The sequence below is a fragment of the Pyrus communis genome, chromosome 15 (assembly GCF_041283825.1).
Source record: "Pyrus communis isolate YQ-2024b chromosome 15, ASM4128382v1, whole genome shotgun sequence".
Lineage (NCBI taxonomy): Eukaryota > Viridiplantae > Streptophyta > Magnoliopsida > Rosales > Rosaceae > Pyrus > Pyrus communis.
In genome coordinates this window covers 38,399,707-38,412,756 of record NC_142579.1, presented here as the reverse complement: position 1 = coordinate 38,412,756, position 13,050 = coordinate 38,399,707, and the positions used below count along the sequence as shown (strand labels likewise).

General features: G+C 39.0%; 2 protein-coding genes across 4 annotated transcripts; one reads left to right on the top strand and one right to left on the bottom strand.

Annotated features, from left to right (window-relative positions):
* The first annotated feature begins 66 nt into the window (after positions 1-66).
* On the top strand, positions 67-3,847 carry LOC137730780 (THO complex subunit 5B). The gene is made up of 7 exons (XM_068469743.2): positions 67-291; positions 388-1,015; positions 1,187-1,521; positions 1,644-1,903; positions 2,244-2,838; positions 2,927-3,058; positions 3,249-3,847. The coding sequence occupies exons 1-7, from the start codon at positions 67-69 to the stop codon at positions 3,513-3,515; spliced, it is 2,442 nt and encodes an 813-aa protein (XP_068325844.1). The 3' UTR covers positions 3,516-3,847.
* A 33-nt stretch (positions 3,848-3,880) lies between these two features.
* LOC137730790 (ABSCISIC ACID-INSENSITIVE 5-like protein 5) lies at positions 3,881-7,265 on the bottom strand. Of its 3 annotated transcripts, none has more exons than XM_068469753.2 (4): positions 7,116-7,265; positions 5,549-6,641; positions 4,495-4,596; positions 3,881-4,183 (listed from the first exon to the last, which is right to left on the bottom strand). In XM_068469753.2, exons 2-4 carry the CDS (start codon positions 6,626-6,628, stop codon positions 4,112-4,114), a joined length of 1,254 nt encoding a protein of 417 aa, XP_068325854.1. In that variant the 5' UTR covers positions 6,629-6,641; positions 7,116-7,265; the 3' UTR covers positions 3,881-4,111. The 3 variants fall into 3 exon arrangements, 2 of the variants coding, with proteins under 2 accessions (XP_068325854.1, XP_068325862.1); XR_011068220.2 differs by lacking the exon at positions 3,881-4,183 and adding an exon at positions 4,814-4,922 and having other exon boundaries at positions 4,400-4,596; positions 7,116-7,256; XM_068469761.2 differs by lacking the exon at positions 7,116-7,265 and having other exon boundaries at positions 5,549-7,022.
* Positions 7,266-13,050: the final 5,785 nt, after the last annotated feature.

The following is a 13,050-nucleotide window of genomic DNA, read 5'->3' as shown; positions in this document are numbered from 1 at the left end:
TTTCTTTTCCCTTTCAATAAACCATAACGAAGACAGTCACACAGGAAAATCAACTTGAGAGGAAACATGGAAGACGACGAGATAGAGGAGGGGATGCTGGTGGAGGAAGACGCCGCTCCGCCGCCGCCGAAGAAGCCGGGAAAATCCCCGTACGAAATGCTTCAGGAGAGCAAGTTCTCAGTGGAGGACATAGTGACGAAGATGCTCACCATCAAAAAAGAAGCGAAACCTAAATCGGAGCTCCGCGAGCTTGTCACTCAGATGTTCCTCAACTTCGTCACCCTCCGCCAGGTTCTCAAATCTTTCTAGGGTTTCACATTTTTCAAAAATTAGGGCTTTAGGGTTGTTGAATTTCGTGTTTTGTATGATTGAATATTGAATTTGCAGGCGAATCGTTCGATCTTGCTCGAGGAGGACCGCGTGAAAGCGGAGACGGAGAGTGCGAAGGCGCCGGTGGACTTGACGACGCTGCAGCTCCACAATCTGATGTACGAGAAGAGCCACTACGTGAAGGCCATTAAAGCTTGCAAGGACTTCAAGTCTAAGTACCCGGACATTGAGCTGGTCCCGGAAGAAGAGTTCTTTCGCGACGCCCCGGCCGATATCAAGGAGCCGACGCTGTCGAATGATGCAGGGCACGACATTATGCTCAAGAGGCTCAATTTCGAGCTCCACCAGCGCAAGGAGCTCTGCAAGCATCATGAGAAGCTTGAGATTCATAAGAAGGGTCTGTTGGAGACGATTGCCAATCGGAAGAAGTTCTTGTCCAGTCTTCCTTCGCACTTAAAGTCCCTAAAGAAGGCTTCTTTGCCGGTGCAGAACCAATTGGGGCTTCAGCATACCAAGAAGCTCAAGCAGCATCACGCTGCAGAGTTGCTTCCGCCGCCTCTGTATGTAGTTTACTCGCAGTTCATGGCGCAGAAGGAGGCATTTGATGAACAGATTGAGTTGGATATAGTGGGGAGTGTGAAGGACGCTCAAGCTTTTGCCCATAAGCAAGCAAATAAGGAGACTGGTAAGTACTGCTTGACTCTTACTGTGTAGAATCGTAGATACGGATATAAATTTGGATGCCTTATGGTGGTTTGCAGTTGCCCGGTTGAAAACTAATCGATTTTCGACGATTTGGTTTTCGTTTTGGATTTGGTTTTGGCCTGCTTAGCATTAATGTTGTGTAATGGAACAGGCATTTCTACCAATGTAGAGACTAGTAGGGAGGATGATGCACTGGATGAGGAAGATGATGGGCAGAGAAGGAGAAAGCGGCCAAAGAGGGCTCCAGTCAAGCAAAACCTTGAACAGTCTGGACTGTATCAAGTTCATCCGCTGAAAATCATCCTTCATATTTATGATGATGAGGTTTCTGATCCCAAGTCTGCAAAACTTATCACCCTCAAGTTTGAGTTTTTGTTGAAGTTGAATGTGGTATGTGTTGGAATTGAAGGATCCAATGATGCAGCGGAAAATAACACCTTATGCAACCTATTCCCAGATGACACTGGCCTTGAGCTTCCCCATCAGGTTATTTCTCCTCTGTTCGTTTTTTTTGGTGGTCTTCGGTTATCTTTATGCCTCTTCTATTGATGTCTATTATATTAAGTATTCATAATCCTCGGTAATTTTTTTTGTTTTTGTTGATACAGTCAGCCAAGCTCGTTGTGGGTGATACTCTTGCATTTGATGAAAAGAGAACTTCCCGTCCGTATAAGTGGGCCCAGCATTTATCGGGAATTGATTTCTTGCCTGAGGTGGCACCTTTGCTTGCTGCCCCTGAAACTCCAAGTGGTGATACAGCTAAAAGTGATGCTGTTATATCTGGTCTGTCACTTTACCGCCAGCAGAACCGAATACAGACAGTTGTGCGAAGAATTCGCTCTCGGAGAAAAGCTCAGATGGCTCTTGTGTGAGTCACCAGTATATTTAGAGTCTTGAATCGTCAAGAACATTCTGGAAACTCTATAGGATAAGAATAAATGTGGTCAAATCCTAATGCTAGCAATTGTGTTTTGTTTTACCTGGTTGCTACTGCTTTGGTATTTTTCCTGATATAAAGTAGTATGTGTTATGCTTGTTTCTTTGGTGCTTGCTCCTTTCTTTGGATCTTAGCTCCGCTCTATCTGTCTACAACTTGTATGCCTATTAGAGAAATTTTATTTCTTTTGCAAATCCCTTAGTGTTTTGTTTGCAAGTGTGGTTAGGTATGCCTATGTTGAGAAGTTTGGCATTCTTTGATTGGCTTACAGGGAACAGATTGAATCACTTATGAAGCTTAAATGGCCGTCTGTGTCTTGTGAAAGTGTTCCATGGGCTTTGCATACCCCTTTGTGCAAATTGCATGGTTTTTCACCTGTTGGGCCTCCACCTAATGTGGCATCATCTTTGTCTGTCCTAGATAAGGAGCAGGGTCAGGAGCCTATGGATGTCGATTTGGTTGGACGATCTGGTTCTTCGAAGGAAGAGCTGGAGAGTGTCAGAGAAGATGGGGAACTTCCATCTTTAGTTCCAGCTGCATCCATTGCCAATGTTAGTAAACTTGCTCACCATAAAGGAGCTAGTCTTGACCACTCCAGACGGCCGTCCTTACTTTCAAAAACACCTCCAATCAGCAAGGCCAAATCGCTAAGTTATAAGAAACTGGATGAAGATTTAGATCTTCTTCTGGATACAGAGAGTGATCAGGACGAACCTGCACGTGTGCTAGAGGAAGAAAATTTAGCGTCTGTTGAATGCTTTGAGATGGCTGGAACGTCATGGGTGGATTTTGGGGTCAGAGAATATTGTCTTGTTTTAACCAGGAGAGTTGACAGGGATAAGAGGAATATGAAGTTAGAAGCCAAGGTAGCTAGTAATTCATAGAGTCACACTTGGTCATGCTTTTGCTTCAAATATAACTTTTTCACATAGCTTATCATTTCTATTCTGGCAGATTAAGATCAGCATGGAGTATCCATTAAGGCCTCCCTATTTTGCACTCAGTCTTAGCACTATATCTGGAGAAAACTCTAAAGAGAGCGATGACTCTGAGTGCTTCAATGAACTTCGTGCAATGGAAGCAGAGGTAAGCAGCTGATAACATAGGAATTACTATCATGATTAAATCAGTAAGGGGCGGCTTTTGCTCTGCACTTTCACAAGCAAACCATCTAGACTGCATTTATTATCCGATTACCTTACCTTATTTTTTGTGGTGACTACATTGTTGTTCCTCTGCGGAACTGGAATTCACAATTTCCTTTTCGTTCTTCTAGGTCAATCTGCACATGGTGAAGATGTTACCTCAAAGTGAAGAAAATAATATCTTAGCTCATCAGGTTTGTTGTGTAGCAATGTTATTCGACTATTACATGGACGAAGCATCCCCATCTTCTGAAAAGAGACGGAGCACTTCTGTTGTTGATGTTGGCTTGTGCAAGCCCGTCAGTGGTCAGATTGTTGCCAGATCATTCAGAGGAAGGGATCGCAGGAAGATGATATCCTGGAAGGACATGGAATGCACTTCAGGCTATCCTTACTAGACCTGTAGTTTTGGAATCTGAAATGCGAGTCTGGAGTTGGTGAAGGGAGCATCAATGACCTTTGTCACCATTGGCACAGTATCTTAACGGAAACAGAGTGAGCAACATTCTGGTGGTATCGAGGTCAGCTGGTAACTTCTCGTTTGATGAGTCTTACATTCAGTTTGCAGTAGAAGATCAATCGAGAGGAAAAGAACAACCCTCCCTGTGAAACACTCAGTAGTTGACAGTAGGGTTTGTGTCGATCCCAAAGCTAAGGCATATTTGTTTAAACTTGTAAAACGCTCGTGATTACTGTACGAAAGAGATTTTATCGATTGAGGATTCATTCATTCATGGTTTCCTTATTGTTTTAATTATTTCACTTCTTTCGTGTACATAAAATTCTTGAAACATTAACATAGGAAAAAGGTAACAGAAACCAAAGATCCCACAAGTGGTCTGATGCTCAGATGACAAGAATATGAACTAGATACGTAAAGCTCAAATCTACAGCACACACTAAACTCTCAAAAAATCTACACCACTAGACATCATGTCCCCTTTGAATATTTACAGCACCCCTTCCAATCACATTCCTCTTCCCTCCCGGCACTTCACCACGGACCCGTCATCGTTCTTCTCAAGCATCGCTTCTTCCCGCGTTGAAGGTTTAAAATCTCCACGTTCTGCAAAGTGATCAAATTCCAAACGATTCATCAAACTATAAAACGTCGATGTATCCAGAGTCGTAAAAGATTGTTAAGCAGCAATTTTAATGCAGTTTTGAGCCCTTTTCGGTGCGATGGCCTGTATATAAACATTCTTCAACCCCAAGTAATAATATTAGGGCAACTGGTTACACCACATTGCAGAAATGTATTAAATTTATTCAGATTAGGAACGGTACAGCAACTGATATAGTCTTAATTTTGACAAAAAAATAAAATAAAATAGTTCATGTACTGATTTGAAAAAGAAGTAAGAACAATCGAAGTACCTGATTCTTCTGCACTTCCGCCATTTGAGCCTGTTTTTTCTGCAGCTCTTGGTTCTCCTCCTTCAGTTTTGCAACTTCTGCTTCCAATTCCATTGTGTAAGCCTGGCAGAAGCACAAAGACAATGTATTAGAAACACAGAGAAATTATGAGATGCTATAAAATGCAATTATATTAGTCTTCCTCTTTTCGTCCCATGCAGTTCAATCTTAAAGCAGAACTAATGAAGGCTAACCCTTACTAATCAATCTTTTAACGATTCGACTTTATACACACCGACTACTTAACGTTACTTTTCCTTAAAACAAGTGTTTCCATTACCTTGTAATAAACTGGATCCTTAAAACTTGTCATGACTGTAACTTCTCAAAATCTTTCATCTCTTTGACACGTTGAATCGCTATCACATTTACCATTCTCCCGCATGAATCTTTCATGAAGTTTTGGGATACAAAAAGTCATTAGATGATAAATGCAGAAAGGTAAATGTCTAGCAAAATTGATATAATTTGACAACAAGATGAAACTAGTTTAATCTTGATGTCATTGTATTTCTTTTTATTTTTTTAACCTTCTCCAGAACTACTTTTAAATACTAAACACACAGAAAAAACTTAACTGCATCTGCATCCACCATAAGTATTGCTATATAACTTAAACCTATTAAGATGTTCAACTAAAACCTGATCTTAGCCGAAAGGACGAGAGATGTATAACTGTGGTGTTAAGAATCAGCTATGACCTTCGATTTAAGTTCAGCATCTCCTAATCGTATCGAAGATAGCGGCTTAACGCAGATCTATAAGCTTAAACTTTTAAGATGGCATCCACAATCTCTTTAGTTCAAATACTAACTCATACAAACGTACCATCTTTCAAACACAATCAGTGAGCTAATAAAATTTCATACTTCCATTCAATGTTTCTTTATTTACTTTTTACATTTCGGAGCTTGAACTTCTGTATTCTGGTAATTAATATCTCAAATTTACTATAAACTGAAACTACAATATATGTAAGCATGACGAAGCAGCAAAGAATGGAAGACATATTCACCTGCTTGCGAGCTCTGGACCTGGCAGCTGATTCTCTGTTCTTAATCATTCTTCTCTGCCTTCTCTCAACAACCTTCTCCACAGGCCCGCCGCCTTTCCTCCCCCTAAAGCCGCCATTAAACACATAAGGCACCGGTGACACGGATGACGTATCAGTACCATTACTCTTCCCAACCCCATCAGATGACAACTGGTTCGCAGGTGAAGGCGTCGCCACACGAATAGCTCCTGCAACTCCTAATCCAACCATTCCCATCCCTGAACTCGGAGCCAAAGCGCCATTCATACCCTGATCACCGATTCCCATCATCCCACCCCTCATTCCAGGACTACCCAACTGAGTATTTGGCCCAATAGGCAGCTGAGAAGTGTTGTAAGTCACAGGTTGCTGCTTGGGAAATATTTGCTGCTGCTGCTGCGGCAACTGTTGCTGTTGCTGATGCTGATTTGATCTAACCCCATTAGCATTCAATGGCAAATTTGACCCCTGATTCGGAACCTGATGATTATTGTTCTCGGAAACTCGATTCCCCATCACGCCAACCCCGCGATTCAGTTGCTGAAACTCGAATCCCAAACTACCAGAATTACCAAAACGAGACAAATCACCATAAAAAGCAGCACCATTAGGCTTTGGAGCCATTTGTGCATCTTCTCTCACAACCCCAGCTCTTACCAAAAACTCCTCCAAAGTCATCTCCCCCAAAGTCTGCTGCCTCTGAGGCATATTAGACCCGCCGGCACCCGTTCCTTCTTTTGAAAGGTTCTTCCACACTTCATCCACAGTTTTCTGGCTTAGGGTCCGGGGCAGGGTCAGAGAGCCCTGCCTCTGCAGTGACCCACCACCGCCGTGGCCAAGCCCGTCTTGGCCACCAGCGGCTCCACCAGCCGGCGCCATAATCTGAGTCTCTTCAGCCGTCCATATGCTTTTCAGAAGCTCATCCATGTTCATAGACCCAAAATCCTTCCCTGGGCCTCCAATGGTGTTCTGCAACTCCTCAAACGTCAGCGAATAGATCGACGACTGCCTCGCTAACGGCGGCTCGTTCCCAAATCCCTTGAAGTTCATGTTGGTCCCCATTTTTCTGTGAAATCTGATCCAACAAACAGAGCCCCAAAAAAAAAAAAAAAATCAGATTTTTACTTGTCTTTTCCTATGACTCAGAGCTTCCCTTCAGCTCACGGAACTCAACATTGTCAACTTTCACCCATAAAAAACCAGAGTTTGAAAAACACAGACCAAAATCTCAGCTACCCCTCATCAATTCACACTCCAAAGCTCAGATTTTTTTTAATTAAATAACAAAAATCCTGAAAAACCCACCTAAAAAAACGTCACAAAATCCAAGTTCTGTAAAAAATAAAAAAATACCCAGATCAAAAAGCACAACACTTAACACATATCAGCAAGAACTAAGAAGTAAAGACTGAAACTTTGAAGAACCATACTGTCCAAAAACACTAAAAACTATTATAAATTAAGATGAACAACAAAAAGGAGAGAGAGAGAGAGAGAGAGAGAGAGAGAGAATCGGGGTTTTATTTATTTATTTATTTTTATAATTTACCTTTGTTACTACTTTGGGAATTTTTGGGAAAATGTTGGTGTTTCCTGGTGGCTGCGGCTCCTCCTGCTTCTTTAGGACTCTGGTGGAAGCGCCAAGTGTCTGCTGCCCCTTTGCCCCTTCGCCTTTGCCTTTTAAGACACCCGGCACTGCGGAAGGTGCAGGATTATCATTATTTAATTTCTTAAATTATTGAAGTAATGGGCGGCGTGGACCAATCGGATGAGACTGGGGAGGATATGATGCGACTGCTGGCCAATCAGGTTGCGCGATGTGGGCATATCTGGGCCGTCCACGTTTTCTTGAATGGAGGGTCGGATTTGGTGGTTTGAATTTTAATGGTGGTGGCGACGGGATAAGAATAAGAACTAGTGGATTGTAACACGCTCACAGAAAAAGCGTTTGGTCCACTGACGTTAGGTCCGGGGTATTTTCGTCCATCAAAAATGTTTATTTATTTATTTTTTGTTTGGTGCATGTGAAAGCAGTGAGCCGACAACGGTCGGCCCTGAGGACAAAGTTCCAGATATTTCATTTTTTGAACTAGGGTAAAATTAGGGGTTCCATTCGAGTGGGTTGAGCAGGTTATGGTCAATTCAATCCTAATCAGACATTTTTAATTTGAGTTTGTGTTGAGTTCATATTTATGCGAGGTTTTTAGATTTAGATTTGAATTGGGTTCAGATTTATTCGAGTTGGGTATGAGTTTGTCCAACTTTAATAAGTTCAATCTTGTTGCGTATCATTTTATACGATAAATCTCAAGTTTGTAGCCATATAACGTCAAAATCATTTAAAAATCAATTTTACACATCACCATTTGTAGAAAAAATAAAATAGTGTGGGACGCATTTCTAAAGTTTCAACCATGCAAGTTGAAATTATATTACAAGACAATACAAAAGAAACGTAAAAGCATCACTATCATTTATTGTTCAAATGAAATTCAAACAATAAATTTAAGTAAAGCGCATCCAAACTTGTACTTATAGCTTATATGAAATGAACTTGTACTTATAGCTTATATGAAATGAAGTGGACAGATAATGTGCATGAGCAATTCGGGCTAAAAATCAAATTGAGTTTCGGTTAACATGAGTGGCCAAATCATCAACCCAACTCAATTCAATAGATAAACAGATTGAGGTCAGGTTGAATTGGAGCAAGTTTTTACTTTATTTTAACTTGCCCGATTGGATTTAAAATCAAAATAGACATGGACCTATTCAAAATAACTCAATCCAAATTACACCCCTAAGTGAAACACCCCAAAAAAAGAACCAACAAACACTCAACCATTAAGACAAATCAAACGGGTCCTCGCAGCCCCTGCGATACCATCCATCACCAGCGACCCAATCCAAGCAGGCCGGTCCAAGATTTCAGATATTTTCTATCAGGTAAAACCTGTAATTTTAGTTTAACTGGTTGTACGATAATACCCTTGTAATTGTTCGTAATTTTCGTTAATGGACCATGGGCTTCGACCAAATGGAGGAGCGGGATGCGAACGGCTCGCGGCGGGCCTTGTGCTGTGGGGTAAACGCCGTCAGTCAAGCTAGTTGTGCACTATTATTTTTTGGTAAAAAAGAAATAAGTAGATCAAAAGAGAATAAATGAACATAAATAACCAAGTATTGAAAGAAAACTGAGGAACTAAGGACTCGTCTGAAAATATCTTTAAAATGTTAGAAAATACTTTTGATAAAATTAATTTTAAGTTCCAAAAATACTTTAAATATTTTTTTTAAAGAAAAATCAGATATGTACTTCCCGCATAAAACACTTAAAGTACTTTTTCGGAATTCACTTGGATTTTTACTAAGTATCGGTTTCAAAAATATTTTCACGAAAAACGTTTTCGGTTATTTTAAAATCACTTTCAAATGAGCACTAAAACAAAAATGAGGGGAATAAATTTTATAAACTCTTTTTTTTCCGCACATTAACATTTTTGTTAATTCTTCCAGTGTTAATAATTTTTTTAATTTGTTAAATGGCCAAAAAAAGAAGTCAATTGAAAGAAAATTAAGAAACTGAAATAAAAAGAGTACAAAAAGAGAAAATAAGCACGTCGAATCAGTAAAAATAAACGACTTGAAATATTTTTGGTCCAATAAATAGAAACTTGAACTGAAAGTTCATTTTGAACTAAGAAAAGTAGATTTAGATGTAGTTTAGTTTTTGGCTAGAGTATTGTGCTATTATTTGTACGCCAAATCAACATTCTAAAGTAATTTAGTTTATATTAGTATACTACGACAAGTATTTTGATCTCGAAGCATCCATTTTTATTTGTATCCATGGAGATTCTTAGATTTTATTTTACGTCATTAATCATACTTTAATCAAAACTTACATTTTATGAAATCGTGAATTAAGTACGAGAGTCTCGTAATTAGTAAGTGATGTTAATACGAGGATTGATACTGAAAGTCAACTAAAGTTTTTCATGTAATTATATTTTGTAATGTGATTAGAAAAATAAATTTTCATATAGTTTAATTGATCGTTACACTATAGCACACGCAATTATAGAAAGTTGTATGGCTGTAATTGGTAGCCGAATCTCTTTATCTATTTTAATTTGAGCAAATGAAGAAAGTTAGAAGGTCATGGAAGCTCTTGATTTTGACAATCTGGTCCCATTGTCTCACCCTGTAAAATAATCAATGGACGGTGCGGGTTCTTTAGACCTAGATTGTGTAATCATACCACCTTACTCACTTTTTTTTTTAATTTCAGAAAGTTTTGGTTGGTAAACTTAATGTTCTGGCAGTTATTTGATAAATTTCTAAATGCAAAAACTAAGCTGGATAAATCGAATAAGTTCAACAAATTTTGTCTTACAATTATAGTCCATAAGGGATGAGACTCTATAAGAATTGTTTTTACTCGATTCTAACTTTATGTTATCATACAACATCAATTTTTTTACCTAAGAAAGTGTTGGTTACCAAGGTTCAAAATAAAGTACTATTTCGAGTGTCTGGTGAACTTTTGAATGTATGCAACTAGTTTATTAAATTGAACAATAGTTTGACATAATATGTCAGTCACATGTAGAGATGCGAGACTTTATAAGATTGATTCCGACTCAATTCCGATCTTATCCAGTTCTGAACAGCTGACCAAAAGAAATCCATCGAGAGGTATGGTCTTTGTCATACGTAGTGGACTTTTCAAGTGAAGACGTGGATGTTGGAAGTGAAGTTTTTGCTTGTGGACTAAGGTCATTTATGTAAAGGACAATTAGTACTTTGCTATCTCCACATCCAAGGCATGCACTTTGATTCTTTTAGGGTAAGAAAGGGAGGCAGATGAATTGACGATAGAAAAGAGAGGCACATGGTGCTGGCACTATGCAAATTCACACAAAAATTCAATCGATAAACATCATAAGTTGCTGCTGGCAGTCTAAGATTGGAAGCAAAGAAAATGGACAAAAGTTGTCGAGCATGTGCCCCTCCTCCTAAAATATTGCCTTAATAGAACACTTTGTTGCAATGCTTTGTTTTTAAGTTTTCCTCGTTTGGGTTGTAGTCTTTATCCTTTGCGAAAGATTAGTTTTAAAACATGATGAACTAAGTGCATGTGAATTCTCGGAACACAGCTCAACAAGTTATGATTAAGATAAATGATTTCTGCCACGACGCAGAAATTACTTATGACGATAATGCAGAAATCACTTCTGATGATAATATATATCTTATTATAAAACAAATGTTACGGATGATATAATGATTCATTACTTCATTTTACATATAAGCTTTTCTTGTTAATATCGAAGATTAAACTCGTCTATCAAACAATTATAAACGCGTTTCCAAGCAGTATGACTATGAATTACATAGCAGAAAATACTAAAATGGAAAACTAAAGACTTGGAAACTCAGAAGTCATTCATCTGTCACATATGCGTCTATCGCAGTCAAAGACTCAAAAGGAATTCTCCAGGTGCTACTTATTTTAATTAACATCCTCTAATTGGTAGTAGTAGTTGTACTTTAAATTTACTTACTTTTTAGTAGTGGTCGGAGTCTTTGCCCAAAAAAGGTTCGGTTTTTAATAGCAAGTTATCTCTGTACATGGTATGGTGCCACGTTCCCTACAAAAAACCACCAATTCTGGAGGATAAAAAACAAATGAAACATTCTAGAGAAGTATTGCTAATGCTTTCGCAGATGTGAGTGCATAACTGCACAATGCGTACGTGTGTGTTCAATGGATGCCTGCGCGGCACTTGTAGTTCTTACTATAGTGACTGGTAAGAGCTCTTCAAAGTTGAAAACCTCATCCCATCCAATTATTTCTTGGCCGAAAATGGCATTGGATATAGTTGTGGGAACACAAAGCAGCAGTTGGTTTTTTTGGTGTGATAAGATTCAGAATTTGATTGATGCGCCACAACTCGAAAGGAATAGAGAGAAGATGACATTTGCATTTGGGAATGCTATGTAATGCTTATCTTACGATGTTATATAATGAATCAATGATCGCAAAGAAGAGGTTTCCAATTTACCCTCTAAGTATATCTAATATGTATGGATGTTAAGAGGAAAAATTATACAGTAGTGCGGTAGCACCGTTGGCGTTGAGTGGTGTTCCACTAGAATTTTGCCATTTATACAACTTAATACATGTCAACAATAACTTAAACTCTGACGTTAATTAATACCAAAAATGTTGCTAGATTCAATTTTGAGCCAAAGATATCAATTTGCCTAGACCATAAGGCTCTGATTAGATTATTGTTTAGTTATCTAAGATTATCAAATAAAAAGACATATTGTTGGATGATTAAACATAGTGAGTAAGAAAACATATTGTTGTAATCATCATGCAACATTACAAGATATGAATCGACTCCTTTAAGATAGAACAAAAAGGGTCAAATAAGTAGATTGTAAACATTCATGTTTGCTCGGAGAAAATCAATCTTGTAATCGTTTTCGTATTTTCTCATGTCGTAACAAGAGAGTTAGACCCAATCCAATCGGAAATAGCTGAAGTTGACACATTTAGCTACAACCGAGAGGTGATGTGATGGTTGTTATAGCACTCGTCGACGCGACGTCTCGTTTGCTTGGCACTTGGCAGATATCAGTTGGGGATCACCCCGGCAGTGACACGAAACTGAAAGTGTAGGTTAAAGATTGAATGGCTTTTGAGTGCTCTCTAATTAATCGCATAATGCTTGATATCCTTGTCGCTGAATTTGGAGCACTAGATAACGATAATGATACGGGACAGCTGTTGGTTATTGACGGCGATACGACCAATCTGTTTTCTTCTGCTACATAATCTCGTTAAAATGCCGTTATATATGCTTTTCATTCACATTTCTTTTCCTTTTTCTTGTAAAAATAATAATAATAATAATCTCAATGTTTCCAATTTTGAGCAAGATTAGTTTTGATACTGCCTCCCATTTATTGTCTTTTGTGTAAAAAGCAACAGCATTTCAGAGTACGGGTGGATACAATTCGGTTTGCTTTACCTTTAAAATTAAGAACCAAAATGAATAATATAATTGACTTAATTCGGTATTAGTTTGGTATGATCGGTTCTGTTCGGTTCGGAAAAGAGAGGAGGGGAAGAGAATGGGGAGAGAGAGAGAGAGGTGGGAACTGGGAAGGACGTGGTGAAAGCAAAGTGGGAAGAGAGTGAAGAGAGGGGAAAATGGACCAAGTGCAATGGAACTATGATTTGTGTGACAAAACCAGGGCCAAAACTGACTCCATTTTTACAGTTCGATTCAACCTAGTTCATCATGTGAGTCACTCCCATTGTAACTCCAAATCACTGTGGAAACTATGAAACATAGTTTGAAGTGACGAAATGTGTTAGGATAGTCGCGCATGTGCGTGAGTGATCATTGATGCAAGTGTTAGTCATGTTGCATCACAGCATCAGTGACTAGAAGCCACTCACGTGT